The 15,729-nt window shown below is 45.3% G+C and overlaps 1 protein-coding gene across 1 annotated transcript in view; it reads right to left on the bottom strand.

Moving 5' to 3' along the window:
- Positions 1-380: 380 nt before the first annotated feature.
- The window catches only part of EFCC1 (EF-hand and coiled-coil domain containing 1), a 53,461-nt gene continuing 38,112 nt past the window's right edge, over positions 381-15,729 (bottom strand). Inside the window, exons 4-8 of the mRNA XM_027748504.2 lie at positions 13,147-13,279; positions 12,229-12,400; positions 5,349-5,507; positions 3,074-3,143; positions 381-1,591 (exon numbers count right to left, since the gene is read on the bottom strand). Coding sequence (XP_027604305.1) covers positions 1,458-1,591; positions 3,074-3,143; positions 5,349-5,507; positions 12,229-12,400; positions 13,147-13,279 — 668 coding nt within the window. The 3' untranslated portion in view covers positions 381-1,457. The remainder of the gene's footprint in view (positions 1,592-3,073; positions 3,144-5,348; positions 5,508-12,228; positions 12,401-13,146; positions 13,280-15,729) is intronic.

The following is a 15,729-nucleotide window of genomic DNA, read 5'->3' as shown; positions in this document are numbered from 1 at the left end:
CTTACAGGGTGAATATTGCTCTATGTATGTATGTCCTCTCTAATTTATCTTTATGAAAAATGTACATTAACAATATACGTCTATTCTTAAATTCTTCCTCTGTTAAACTACAAAACACCCAAACCACAAACACCCAACCAGGTAAAACCCCAGTGAATAGAGTTTGTTTCATTGTTTGCAAAACATCTATTTTTCTCCTGTAAAATGAAAATAATGCAAATTTTGGTTGCCAACAGGGCTCTGATGTATCACAATTTTTAATGGAGTTGTGTGTGAGCTACACAGTGTATTCTGAAGGGAAAGAATAGAAGTCTTCTTATTCCCCAGACTGCATTGTGGACCTTATTCCTGTATAAAACCATTTTCATGGGAGAAAATCATACAGGCACAGCTGAATGGTTTTATTTCCTGGCTGGCATTCTCTCAGGCAAATCATTCCACATTCTTAAATGATCTACAGTGTATCCTTTAATGACATAAATTCAGTGGGATCATTTAGGAACTCTGCTGCTTTAATTTCCGTGTTTGACACCTGAACGAAACAGCAAAAGCATCTTGAAATCAAGCTATTTTTGTACTTTTGTCCCCAGGAATTATTTTATTGCCGGTTAAAACGTTGTGTGGCACTGTGATTAGGCCCAGCTTTTGACACTAATTTTCCTGCATGTGGGGTCTGGCTTTGTGTCTGTTCAGTTGCACTGAGAGAAATTACACTTGAGAACCAAGTTGTGCCCCGCACATGTCTTTGCCAACACAACAACAACAGCTGTTGCACAGGGAATTTTCCAACCCTTCCTTTCCCTGAGAGCCTGGGAACAAGATTGCTTTGGACGTTTTTCAAGCAGTTAAATTTGACTTTTTATGTAAAGTCTGACTATTGTCAGGAGAGACTGTTGCAGATTTCTAAGGCATCTCTGCAATTGCAAATACAAAATTCAGCAGAGCAATAACAAATCTGACTTCAGAGTTAAATAATGTGAATAATTGAATCAGAAATACAAAGCCCTTAAAACTTGTGCTACTGGCCCCCACTGCTGTGTGTGTTTGTAACACAGTCACTGTCACTGGTACATTCAGGAAGCTGTTTCCTTGCCAGGGATAACACAGGCTGTCACAGAAGCTAAAAACTGTGCCCAACTCACAGGGCTGGAAATCTCAGTGGTCAGGTGAGTGTGTTTTATTTGGTGAATCAGGACAGTCCCAGAGCCACCTCCAGGGATGGGGAGGTTCCATGGAGACGGGCACTGAACCCTCACCAAGACAGGGCTGGGAATCAGCCGAGGAACTGCTGCTCTTCCCAGGGGAAGTGCTGCCCTTCCCAGGGCACCACAGCTTGGATGCAGGGCCGGATCCCTCAGGTGCTCTTGGGCAGTGTGGGGTGGCTGAGCTGGCCAATGTCCCCCCTCTGTGTGGTGCCCAGGGGGTGCTGGGCTGGGCAGTGTCGCTGGTGCTGCGGCTCAGCACGAGATCACCAGGGCGTTGGACAGGGACTGGGGGCTCTGCCCCTGCTCCACAGGCTCCTGGTGCAGGAGTTCACAGGCTGCCAGCTCCTGCTGAAGGGTATCCAGGACTTCAAATAGGTGAGCTTTGCCTTTCAAGAGAAAATTGCAAACATTACTATTTGAACAAAGACAGAAAGTTGAGTTTCACAATTGTAACAAGCTCTTTTCTTCACAGGTGACATTTCAAGTAATTGTCATAAAATGTCTAAATTTTGCTACCAAATAATGAATTCCTGTCCATTAAAAAATGAGAGCAAAACTGTGCTTGACTCTTTTCTCTACTAGTTCTCTTGCTTCATACTCTGCCCACTGAGGTCTCCTATATGGTGTGAACAAAGACTATTTCATGTCACAATTGAGAGCTGCCATTCCAACCGTCCATTTGGATGGTCAAAGAAAGATGTTTGATTACAAAGACTTAGGAGAGCTGCTTAACTCCTGTCAAGTGCAGAGCCAGACAAGGGAAGCAGAGAGGGTGAGCTGTTCGTGGCAGTGGTGGTGCAGAGTGGGCAGAGAGCCACGCTTGGAGGTTTAGGAGCTGAGCTGTGCTGCTGTTCCAGAGGGGGGAGCTTTGTTTCAGCAGCATCACTTGGAGTCCATGTTCCTGTGCAGGGTAAGGAGCAGGATCTTCTGGACATTGTGTGCTGTGGATACAAACAGTCTCCTGTTCTCACCAGGAGAGCATCAGACCTATAGCTCAGTTCCCCTCTGTGTTGGTGTCCTGGAGTCCTTTGCCTTCTTTTCTTTGCTTTCTCTGTGCTGGAACAGCACAACCTGTGCCCTGGATTTCTGGGCAGGAGTAACAACATGGCTTTGAAACTGAAAAACCCAGGAGGGTTTGCTAATCCCTGTAAATAAAATTCTCCAAATCTAACCCCCCAGGCCTTATCTGGTCTTTTATAATCTTGTCTTCAACTCCTGCCTGCCTATTAAAAGCACCTCCAAGCCATGTTCTTGGTACAGGATGTTAATTTCTTGAAGGTAAGTACAAATGTTCTGCTAACAGGAACAAAGTAATCAAACCTCCGCCTCGGGGCTGTGATCCCTGTGTGGCTCCTGCAAAGGCAGCTCTGGCACAACAGAGCTCTGTCAAGGGACAGAGTCTGCAAGTTTAATCTTCATAAGAGGAATGCAAAAGGTTATTATTAGAGGAGTGCAGGTTTGATCTGGTTTCTGTACAGAACTGTTCTGATTTGTGTATCTGGTTTGTGTGGCAGCAGAGGAATTCAACACAGTGGGACAGCAAACCCCATAAATAGCTACCTTACATACTTGGTTATGTTTTCCACTTGCTCATATCAGTGAAGCTCTACAAACATTAGTGGGGTACTGAGTTGCTCTCCTAAGGCAAAATTCTGCCTAAAATTTGTCTAAAAAAGTGCCCTGGATGTTTTTAATGTGTCACAGACTAGAAAGCATCACTTTCTACAGGTACTCTCCTTGCATAGTGCTTCATTCTCCCCAGCCTGTAGCCCAGTATTTGAAATATCTTTTTCTTCTTCATAAGTGTATTATCTGGTATTTTTCCCAAAAGGACCCTTTTGGTCCTCACACATGATTTATTTGCTTACCAGGTTGAGGGGTATGGCAGGATTCCAAAGTGCTCAGCAACATTTTCCCCAGGGCTCTCTTGGAGATGTTCTGTAAAAAACCAAAACAATGTTATGGCACAAATATGTCCTACACCAGTTTACATGTATGCAACAAAACCTCTGTGCAGGGCATTTGCATTGGAAAAGTGAATCAAAATGAAACTGAGTCCTGAGTAACACAAGACTTGATATTTGCTTTATTTTCAAGCATTTTTATCTTAGACACTGCTCAAATAATAGCAGTTTGTGGAGGGCTGCACTTCATTCATATGGTTGTACAAAAAGAGAAATAACAACTGTTCAGTGGAAAATACAGAATTTTCCAGAGCTGTGTCTAAAGAAATCTAGAAGGCAAGAAATGTAAGCAGGGCTTGTTGAGTCTCTGCCAGGCCTGGGGTGGGATGAGAATGGATGGACCCGGTGGTGTCACTGCAGAAAGGGGCTGCTCGGACCCTTGGGAGCCAGGCTGTGTATGTCAGGGGCAGTGCCACCCTGGGATTCAATAAATATTAACCAAAGTGAGAGCATCGTAAAGACTACTTAGGATTTGGATGGTCTTTTCCAGTGGTAGTTTTACACAAGAAATCTGTTGGGACATTACATCATGTGCCTGGGAAAGCAGACCCTCCTCAGGTGCTGTGGAGACACTGCTGTGTGCTTTCTGGGAGATGGGTTGGCAACCAGCTTCATTAGAGCCTGGATCTGCAGGGACGGTGTTCCCGTTCAAACTCCAGGCAGTGGAGATGGATGGGAGCAGTTCTGGGAGAAAGCTGCTGCATGCCCTGCAGCACAGGCAGCGCTGGCCCTGCTCACTGCCACCCGTGCTGTGCCCTCTGCTCGGCTGCCCGGGCAGCTGGGCACACTGCAGGGCACTCTGTGTCGGGCTGGGCTCACACGTGGGCTCTGCAGCACAGGGGGAGCTTCAACAGTCCCACCAGGGCTGTGTGTCCCTCGGGACAGTCAGTGCTTGTGGCACCTCCTGCTGCAAGGGAGGGGCTTGGGATATTCAAAACATGAAGGTGAATGTGGTGGGGAAGTGACACCTAAACCCACAGGTTCTGATGGATAAGCTTTCTTTTGTCTGAAGTACATCCCATCAGGGGCAGGGGATTCTTGTTAACTCCCCAGGGGATGCTGTGAGTGACCATGGTGGCTGCCAGCACCATCTTGTGGGGTGCTGTGGGAGCTGGCAGCACACAGCACCTTGCCAGCAGGGGTTAGCAGTGGGTGCTGCTATCATTGAGATAGGGCACGTTGTGTGATGGGCTGCCCCCTGAGCAGAGATGATTTGTAATATTACAACTGACCAGTGAATGACAAGTTGAAGGCCTGACACAAAAGGTTATTATGCTTGTTGCCAGTCATAGTCTTCACTAGTTTAATCCTTCACTGGATTCTTAGTGACACACGTGTCAGACTTGCAGTATGAAAGTAGAATTTCCATGTCAAGTGCTAAAGAAGTGACAAAATGATGAGGGATTGCACTTGGTCCTTGGATTCATCAGTGGAATATTAATGTACCTCAAAGTAAAGTGATGGTCTGAGGAACCATTCTCACCTCACACAGACTGGGCAGAGCTCTGCTCAAAATTGATTATCCAAGGAATCAGTTTGTGCCTGTGCAGTGCAGCTCCCAACATACTCAGTGTCCTGCAGATTATCCAATTTTCCTCTCTTTGGGTGAGCCTTAGCCATTATCAGTCTCATGCAGGAGATTTAAACTTCTCTTCTAAAGGGCTGAACTGCTGTACTGGCCATGTACTTCTGAGGTGTTATTGCATCAGTTTTGGTAAGTTCATGTTTGGATTATTAATTGGATAAGAAACTTTGTTCAAAAAATACCTTATTCATATATAAAAGAGGGTTTTATCCCTTTAATACTGACTCAGTCTTACATTAGGATGCAGTTAAACAAAGGTCCTGTTCTAGAAGGAAAAATAAATCTGTTAGAATTTGATTCCTCACTTTTTTGTTTTCCTCATTTCCTCTAAATATTTGTATAGAGGGTAACAAGCCTTGAGATTCAGCTTCAAGGAGATATTGGGGCTTCTCTTAGAAAGTCAGCCCTAGCTTTCTGCAATCACCAGGCACTTTCCAGGGTAAACACATGTAAGAACATGTCCAGGCGTAAAGGATTTTGCTCTTAATAGAAGGGATGAACATGCTTTTTAGTTTGGGAAGGACATTATAAAAAGCAGTTCTAAGGACACTATAAACCCCAGTTTTAAGTCTCAGAACTGCTTTCTTGTCATACCAAGTCTCGGAGCTGTTGAAGAAGCTGTAAAACATCCATGAGCTTTTCTTCCACCAGCGACAGCCTCACTCTCTCCGTCTCCAGCATCTGCAGCTCCATCTTCAGCAGCTCGGCCTCCTCCACCTTCTGCTGCAGCTCCCCCAGCAGTGGTCCTGTCACCTGGACAAGGACACAGGCAATTGAAAGCACTGGAGCTTTTCCTTTCTTGCCCAAGAATTGCCAAGCTGAGTTTACCCCTCTGTGTGGTAAGTGCCAGTTCACTCCAGAAGAGTGTCTTGAAAGGAAGGACATTTCTTTAACATCCCCCAGAAATCAGCAGTTGCTGGGAAATGGATACTTTGCTCTTGTGCACAGTGGCAGTTCACTCAACACTGGGTATAGGCAGATCATTCAGGAGTTTTAAATACTACCACTGGTATTTCAGCTTCCTAATCGTTTTCATTCCCCTTGTCCTCCATAAAGCACAACCAACTTGTGTGCCACATGGCAATTACATTCAGTGAAACAAGAAGGTAATTAATTAGCGAATGGCTTTAAAGTATTTTGGTAAAAGAAGAAAAAAAAGTGTCTTAAGGAAAAAAAAAAGATTTTGGCTCTGCTAAACACTGGCAACTCGTGCTTGGCCCAGTGGTAATTTGCAGCTGAGCACAGAGAAGTCCAAATTCGACAAGACTTGGACACTTCAGAAATTCTGGGCAAGAAGAGTCTCCTCAGACCTGGACCTTCCAAAGCTGAACTGACCTGTAATTTATCTCAGACCTCTCTGTGAAAAAATGTTCAGGTTTGCTTTTTCTTTCAGTGTAAAACCTAAGTGACATATTTTGAACTACAAAGCTGCCACACCACTTGCAACAGTAAATACTTTTGTCTGTCACAGACCCAGGCCTGTTGCAGACACATGGCCAAATTGCTAAAAAGAACCTGAAAAGCATTACTTGAAAAATATAGCACTTAAATTATTAATTTTAAATCATTGAGAGCACTGAGAGATTTCAGGTTTGTTAATAAAAGTAAACCTACCAATCATTATTGTGCCCGATTCTAAAATCACACCTTTTTTTGTAGTTTCTTGTTGCAAACACAATCTACATGTATTTATTAATTTTACACTGAGAAAAAAAATCATGTAGGGTAAATGCCAAGTGTGCCGGCTTTGATAATCCCTTTTTGATGTCATCTTTTATCTTCCTTGTAGGTTTAGAAACAAGGAGAGAGTAGGTTTGTGTGTGTGTACGTTGTATCCTAATGAATTTTAATAGATGAGAAGGAACTTCAGTTCCCTAAAACACAAGTGTCATCCGAGTGAAAAAGAAAATAATCCCTCATCCACACCAAGCCTTCTAGAAGGTCATTTTAGTCTCTGACAGTGCTGATGGTGTGTGTTAATTGGCACTTATTCCCCCATCAGATGGAGATCAGCTTGTTCCATTAGCTCCCCTGCCCTCTCCATGCCCTGGGAGCACTGGAGCTCCTTGGAGCGATCCAGAGGTTTGGATCCCTTCCTCTGGCCCATCTGCCAAGGGGTGATTTCAGCAGCCCTGTCTGAGCACCCCCTTCAGAGGAGTGAATTAAATGTGTGCTTTCCCTTGTCACAGTGCAGATTGTCTGTGCTCCATAAACACCACCCGGGAAGGGGCTGGAGCACAAACCTCAGGAGGAGCAGCCCAGGGACCTGGGCTGGAGCAAAGGAGGCTCAGGGGAGACCTTACTGCTCTTGACAGATACCTTTTGGAGGTTTTAGTAGGTGGGGGTTAGTCTCTTCTCCCAGGTAACATGGAAATGGCCTCAAGTTCAGTTCTGGGCCCCTCAGTTCAGGAAGGATATTGAGGTGCTGGAGCAGGTCCAGAGAAGAGCAACGAGGCTGGTGAAGGGACTGGAGCATAAGTCCTATGGGGAGAGGCTGAGGGAGCTGGGGTTGTTTAGCCTGGAGAAGAGGAGGCTCAGAGGTGACCTCATCACCGTCTATAACTACCTGAAGGGAAGTTCTAGCCAGGTGGGGGGTGGTCTCTTCTCTCAGGCACTCAGCAATAGGACAAGGGGGCACGGGCTTAAGCTCCGCCAGGGGAAATTTAAGTTGGATATCAGGAGAAAATTCTTTACAGAGAGAGTAATCAGGCATTGGAATGGGCTGCCCAGAGAGGTGGTGGATTCACCATCCCTGGAGATTTTTAAACGCAGATTGGACGTGGCACTGAGTGCCATGATCTAGTAAATGGACTGGATTTGGACCAAGGGTTGGACTCGATGATCTCGGAGGTCTTTTCCAACCCAATCAATTCTATGATTCTATGATAAGTTGCACCAGGGGAGGTTTAGCTTGGATATTGGGAAAATTTCTTCAAGGAAAGGGCTGTCCAGCCCTGGCACAGCTGTCCAGGGCAGTGGTGGAGTCCCCATCCCTGCAGGGATTTAAAAGGTGTGTGGATGTGGCACCTGGGGACACGGGTTACTGGTGGCCTTGGCAGTGCTGGGGGACGGTTGGACTTGATGGTTTTACAGGGGTTTTCCAACCTAAATGATTCTCTGGTTCTATTCTGTGATTCTACAGCCACAGGAAGCTGTTATGGTCCCCTGTGCAGGCAAGGCAGTGTCATATCAAATAGCAGAGAGGGAAAAAGGACAGCATTTGTTCTTGTTGCTGCTGCCTCTTCTTCCTCTTCATTTTCACTGCTCCTACAGACCCGTTGTACCTGTGCTTCCTGGGCTGTAGTTCATAAACTGCTTTTCCCAGCAATTACACCTTGGCAGCCACCTGGCCATCTATAAGGCTGCTGATTTCCTGATGCCTGTGTTTCATTGACACACATGGGTGTGCAATGTTGGTCTTTAAATGCTTGGAGGAAGTAGCTCAGTGCACTATTAAAACATTCTCCCAACATGTTCTCCCCAGCGAGGTTACATCTAGCACCTGATGTCACCTCAACACTTGTATTAAGATAATGAAAATAATTAAGCAAAACCTGCTTTTAAAACCTGGATCCTGAGGAGATCAGGATGGTCAGTAGTTAAGCCACAGGGCTCAGAGGAATAGGTTTGTTCTTAGCTCTGTCCACGTCCCTCAGCAAAGCCTGTTTTGGGATCTGAGCCTTGTTTGTGAAATGCAAATATTGTTTTGCCAAACCCCAGCTTTGAGGAGAAGTCAGCTGCTGGTATCCAACCCTCTTCTAAAAGGGGAGAATGCCACAGGGCAAATCTGAGCTCTGGAGTAGTGTGTACAAATACGTTTAGGAAAATTAATAGTTAATATGCAAAAATCCCCTAAGGAATGTAAGATAAAATCTTTCTATTGTGCTTTGCACAGAAGTTGAGGAGGCTCTCAATCAGAGCCATTTTTACAAGCAATGAACCTGAGAAACATTTTCAAAATGGGCAGAAAACAGTGGCAGAAGGACAGAATGAAGTGCTGAACTGTGCTGTGCAATTTATCTTCTAAATCCTGTCCCCTTCAGAGGATTGGAGAGTGGTAAATGGAGCACCAGTTCTTGGGAGGGTGCAGAGATGGTCTGAGGAACAGCAAATCCCCTCAAATCAGTAAATCTGTCAGGCAAATTAATAGGAATGGAGGAGGCACTTGGTGAATCCACAGAAGAACATAGTGAAGAATCTATTAGATTTCTTTGGAAGGGTTTATGAATATGTATGAATAATGTTAACTCAGTTGATAGGGTGTGTTTCAAACCTGCAAAAAGCTTTGGATAAGATTCATCACCAAATACTAAGGAAAAAAAAATAAAGTATTAATTGTCACAGGGCAGTAGCACAGATCCTGCTAGACTTAGGGCTGGTTAAACGATGGGCAGAGCACAGAGACCAGGACTGAGGGTTCCATGATAATTCTCAGGGTCTCACAAGGAGCTGGGCTAAGACCTGAGCTGTTCAGCATATTCAGAAATTAAAAAGGTGAATGTCAAAGTGGTTAAGTTTGCTGTCAATACAATTTTTTGGGGGGCAATCAAAACCAAAGCTGCCTGTAAAGAATTAGAGAAGGAGTTCATGAATATGGAATAGCTCTGGGCAATAAAAGATCAGATGAAATTCAGTGTCAATACTGCAAAGTGAGGCAGGTAGAAAAGGCACACCATGTTATAGGAATGCAGTGATGTTGGGAAGGAGATCCAGAGGGGCTGCAACCTCCTGAACACAGCTCAGCAGCCAGTGCATTGGAATACTAAACACAACTTCTGTTCTCACTCAAAAAAGAGTAATAGAGCTTGGAAAGTACATGGGAGAATCAAATAGAATAACAGAAGTAGGTAAAGGTTTCTCTGCCAAGGCAGACAAGGAATGGGGATAACTGAGGGAGTAGTTCTGGTAGGAGGAGTCTGCAAAACCATGAGGGAAAGACTATTTGCTGGTTCCCAAGTACAAAACCAAGGTGATGGTGGATGCTCAGACAGCAGATTTAAAGCCAACAAAAACAAATCCTCAAAACCTTGCCCTGAGATACCAAAAGCATAGCCAGCTTTAAGGCAAGGGAGGGTAAATCCATGGTAAAGAGCTCCAACCCTGGCCATTAAACATGGTGCTCCATCCAACACCCAGCTCAGGATCTGTCTGTCCCCAGACCACTCTTGGGAGCACATCCTCTGCACTGCTTCTCTTTGCTTTTCTCTGAGCAACTGCAGGTGCATGATGTTGGGATGAACTTTTCATTTGACCCTCTATGGCAGGTCATAAACTAATTGTCTTTTTAATTAAGCTGGCAGTTTGTGTGCAAGCATTTATAGAAAATAATTGGCATTTCTCTGCAACACTACCCTTGGCAGCATATCACTTTATTTTCAGAACTCACTCATGTTTTCTCCATCCATTATCCCCAGGTCAACACCCTGTCTTCAGCAGAAGCTATTTTTAAATGTTGGGTTGTTGGGAAGTAGAACTTTCTAGACAAGACAAATTTCAGAGCTCTTTCATCCTCTGGTTTTACAAGCCTTAGATTGAAGCAATTACTAATCAGCATTTGAGAGTGCTGCCCTTCACTTGCCTGCTGAGCTTATTACTTGTTAGCCTTGTTGTTATTTGTCTAATTCTGAGCCCTGAGCAGGTACAAACAGAAGTATACAGAACAATGTAAAAGGTTCGTCAGGTTCAGAGAAAAGTGTTGGTGGTCTATTTATTAAGTCAAGATATTTATTTGCAAGGTACTCGATATAGAGCAGTTATCAGTCTTCCAATTTACTTTCTGTTGATTACAGGAACAGTCACCTTTTTGAAAGGAATTATTTATCATGTGTGTCTGTTTTGTAGTAACAAACCCCTCCCCTATAACTGTACACAAGTATAAATACTGACTAAATAAAAGTAGAAGGACTTAAGAATAAATTCCTAACAGGCTCAAAGTGATTAATCCTGCTGATATTTAATTCCTGTTGCAGTGAGTTGGTGCCTCCCTGCTTGTCTTTAAACCAAGAGCAGTAGATTCCATTTTCCTTCTGGAATTTTGTACCAAAGCACCAATAATGGTGCTTTTCCAAACAAGGTGCACAGAACTAATATCCATCAGCAGAGATGAAAAAGAGGGCAGTGTGGTACTGCAGAAGAAGATGACTAACTCTGGAAAAAAAGATTAAAAATGGCACTACCTACAGGAAGGTTTTTCTATGGGCTGGTGTTAAGAAGCACAGAAGGAAGCTTTGTGTTGCTCTAAGGAATACTGCAGGGGTAAATTGTCACTGACTACTGAAAATTGGGTAGGACACAAGTAGGATTTTATTCTGGTTTTAATTTTTTCCCCTCACAAATAAACTCACTTAGTCAAGGGAGAAAATTATATGAAATACTGATAAAACACAAAGCATGGTGACATGTAAAGAAGTCGAATATTTTACCCTTACCTTAAATATTTTACTGATTCATAGAATCCTTTCAGAACTACTGAAATCCTTATGCTTTGTTTAAAGACGGAGTATAAAATACTGAACAAGCACTAACTGAACCTTAGGAGAAAGCAGATCAAAGCAATGCATCTGCACTGGTTTTGTTTCACAGAAAGGTTGCTGGTGCGAAATCTGTGTCCATCAGTAGCTGAAGTTTGCAGTATTTAAAGAGTAAGATCACATTGGACTGCTGGGATATGGCACTGAGACTTCTGACTACATGGTTATAAGCTCTGCTGAAGGAAAGCTGGACATGCTGCTAAACCTGAGAACTAATTTTATTTATATTTATAAATATATTGCTCTAGGCCCAAGAAACAGCCAGAGTAAACTGGCTGATTTACTCCAAACGATTCCAAAACACTGAGACCCTGAGTCTCAGTCAGCTGGAGGGATGTATTGCAGAGTTGCTGTGCTCCCAGGGAAGCTGAAGGCCTTAGGATGTGAGGAATTCCATGCACAGCTGAGGAATCCCTGGACACTGCCCGCAGTGACTTCTTTACCTGTCACCATGCTTTGTGTTTTATCAGTATTTCATATAATTTTCTCCCTTGACTAAATGAGTTTATTTGTGAGGGGAAAAAATTAAAACCAGAATAAAATCCTACTTGTGTCCCACCCAATTTTCAGTAGTCAGTGACAATTTACCCCTGCAATATTCCTTAGAGCAACACAAAGCTTCCTTCTGTGCTGGGGTGCAGCTCTTCTGTCTGCAGGGGAGCAGTCCCAGCCCTCAGGGAACACATCAAAGCAGGTACATCACTGACAGGGTTTGCAGAGCCTGTGTCTGACTGTGCCTGGGGCACATCTCATCCTCCAAAGGCAGCTTCAGGTAGGAACCAAACCACAAATGCAGTGCGAGAGGGAAGTGTGAGAGGTTTGAGCTGATGAACCAGTGGCAAAGGGAGAAACACCAGCAAGAGAGAACAGAATGACCATAATAAATATAGATATACAAAAATTCAGCTACTTAAAGAGACATAAATAACATTCACACGCATTACCTCTTCCATGTCTGGTTCCAGTTTTTCCCCTCCATGGCCCCTGAGCTCCAGCTGCCCCGGGAGCTGTGGGAGCCTCTCGGGGGGCTCTGCAGGGGCTGTGTCAGTCTCACAGCCAGCAGTTCTGCTGCTCTCCAAGTAAGACATCAGCTTTTTCCAGGTCTTTTCATCACACCTATATATGCATTAAAAATAGAAGGTTAGTGACACCAATGAAGATGGGGAAGGGCCTTGATTTGAAGCCGTGGGAGGACACTGAGGGCACTTGGTGTGTTCAGCTGGAGCAGAGGAGACTGAGGGGAGACCTCAGTGCAGTTCAACTGCCTGGGCAGGGGCAGAGGAGGGGCAGGGACTGAGCTCTGCTCTGGGGGGACCAGGGACAGCACCCAGGGAATGGCTGGAGCTGTGTCAGGGCAGGCTCAGGTTGGATCTCAGGCAAAGGTTCTTCCCCCAGAGGCTGGTTGGGCACTGCCCAGGCTCCCCAGGGCAGTGGGCACAGCCCCAAGGCTGCCAGAGCTCCAGGAGGGTTTGGCTGATCCTCTGGGGCACAGGGGGGGACTCTTGGGGATGGGCCTGGGCAGGGCCAGGGTTGGACTGGATGGTCCTTGTGGGTCCCTTCCAGCTCAGTATATTCTGGGATTCTGTTAAACCTCTCAGTGAAGCTCCATGGCTGTAAAAGCCAGTTTTCCTGCAGAATTTTTGGCAGAACAGATCCCAAATGAGTGTCCAGCTGACACTGGGGAGGGCTCAGTAGGAGCATCCAGGATTGTTGTTCCCCATGAACAACAAAGGAGGGGCAAAAGGCTCTGCTTCACTTTGCCACATAGCAGTGCTGCTTCTGCCTGAAGCCACAGGACCTTCAGGTCACAACATTGTCTTTGCAAGGGGTTCAAATAGCACCAATTAATGAATTACACTTACCCACTGCTGCAGCAAGGGAGCTTGGCCAGTGGTTTCTTCTCGTGGCCCAGCTGGGGGGCCTGGTCCCCTGCCCACTTCTCCTCCTCCTCATCAGAGGCAGCCTGGCCCTCCACGGAGCGGAACAGCTGATCCTCTGTGGGACACAACAACCCCTGATCCTGTGCTGGGACACAACCACCCTCATCCTCTGTGGGACACAACAACCCCTGATCCTGTGCTGGGACACAACAACCCCTGATCCTCTGTGGGACACAACAACCCCTGATCCTCTGTGGGACACAACAACCCCTGATCCTGTGCTGGGACACAACCACCCCTGATCCTGTGCTGGGACACAACAACCCCTGATCCTCTGTGGGACACAACAACCCTGATCCTCTGTGGGACACAACAACCCTCATCCTCTGTGGGACACAACAACCCTCATCCTCTGCTGGGACACAACAACCCTGATCCTCTGTGGGACACAACAACCCTGATCCTCTGTGGGACACAACAACCCTCATCCTCTGTGGGACACAACAACCCTGATCCTCTGTGGGACACAACAACCCTCATCCTCTGTGGGACACAACAACCCCTGATCCTCTGTGGGACACAACAACCCTGATCCTCTGTGGGACACAACCCTGATCCTCTGTGGGACACAACAACCCTCATCCTCTGTGGGACACAACAACCCTGATCCTCTGTGGGACACAACCCTGATCCTCTGTGGGACACAACAACCCTCATCCTCTGTGGGACACAACAACCCTGATCCTCTGTGGGACACAACAACCCCTGATCCTCTGTGGGACACAACCCTGATCCTCTGTGGGACACAACAACGCCTCAGCAACATACCAACCACCCCAACGTGCTGTAGCTGCTTAAACCTGACACTGAGCCAGAGAGAGGGGAGTTTAAAAACCCCACTGAAACCCCAGGCAGGGCCCTCCAGCATCCATGGAAAGGGGCTTTAAAGGAGTGGCAGGGCAGCTGCAGCAAAGATCCTTATTTTAAGTCTTGAACACTTCAGTGTCCTTTTGCAGGTAATTTGTAGCTATTTCACTTCAACTCTCTTCTTTCTCTATGTAAGTCTAATTTAAGGATAAATGTGAAGGGTTAGTGTGGTGTTGGGGGTAAATTACTGCTCAAGCATACAACTGAATATAGACTTTTGGAGAGGAAAGAGAAAGGATCATGCTAGGTAAGACTGTTCTTGCACAGTCACTGTACCAGCTGAACACATATTCAGAGAGCAGAAATTGGACATCAATGTTCTCTAATTCATTTACTCATTGTGTTTTCTAGGGACAGGAGTTTTATTATATAAATGTAATATTAGACCCATAGCTATCTCACATTTAGTTATACCTTTTTACCCAAAACTAATGTCTCCTCATATGCCAAAAATATTGTAAATGGACTGTCTACACTGTATTTAAAGATACCTGTACTATTATATGTCACTGCTTTTTTAGCTGTATCTTATAAAAGCCATTGCATTTAACTCCTTTTTGTTGGAAGATGACATTTACTGGGATTATTATGAGGATTAGGGGATTATTATGATGCCTGTAACTTACTGGGTATTTATTGGTACATTTAGCACATGAAAAGCACTGGTCACATCTTTATTCTGAACATGTATTTTGAGCTGACATCAGGTTAAACCAATGTCAATGTGATTTTGAATTTTAAAATTATTTACCTTAATCACTGTCAAGTTAATTAGAGAGTTTTAATGAATTCTAATGGAGTGATCAAGTCAAATGCTGTTATTTCTTCAAATATTGAAACACATTTGACCTTGGGTAGCATTACAAGTGTTGTGCACATGGAGCTTGTTCAGCAGAGGCAGGGGGGGCTCCAGGGGATGGGGGCCCCAGCAGAGACTCTTGGGTGAAAGATGTTCTGCCTCACTCCAAGGACACAGCACCTGCAGCTCCAGCTGGAATATCATGAGAGGGACTGCTGTGTGCCTGCAGGGGCAGGGAACCCTTGGGAGGGCAGTGCAGCTCCACCTGTGCAGGATCCCAAGATCCTGCACAGCTCCATTCACAATGAAAAAATGGCCTGTTTTTTCCCTTATTTTTTAGTTCTGGTTTACACTCAGCATAAGTTAATGCAATTTTCATTCCAGTGGCATTCAGAGTGCCTAGTTTATAGGTTATGGTGTTCAATAATTTATTGCCTAAGCAGGAACAAAGCTTGGTTCCTGCAGTGTTGCTCTTTAATTAGAGGATGAACGTCTGTGTGTTCCTGGCAATCCTTACACTGCATGAACCCAGGGCTCAGCAGCACTTGCTCTCTGTGAGGCACAGCCAAAACAAAGGCAGACTTTATTTGCAACCTGTGATACCTTAGGAGGGAACCGTTTTTATCCCTATTTCTTTTCCTGCCATGGGAGTTCCAAGGGGTAACAATCAGAGCTCCCGGCCCGTGTGGCAGCTGTGAGAACTGACCCCACACCGCTGCGGGTTCCTCGGGAGCTCCACAAGGTCTAATCCAGTAAATGAACTGCAGCATCTGGCACAGCAGACACTCAGATGAGGCTTTTGAACGTGGAGGAAGAGGCATGTGAATCCCAGCTGGGCT

The sequence above is a fragment of the Pipra filicauda genome, unplaced genomic scaffold (genome assembly GCF_003945595.2).
Source record: "Pipra filicauda isolate LSUMZ 115617 unplaced genomic scaffold, ASM394559v2 scaffold360_size730234_pilon, whole genome shotgun sequence".
Taxonomy (NCBI): Eukaryota; Metazoa; Chordata; class Aves; order Passeriformes; family Pipridae; genus Pipra; species Pipra filicauda.
The sequence above is the reverse complement of the archived record's forward strand: the minus strand, read 5'-3'. Positions and strand labels throughout refer to the sequence as shown.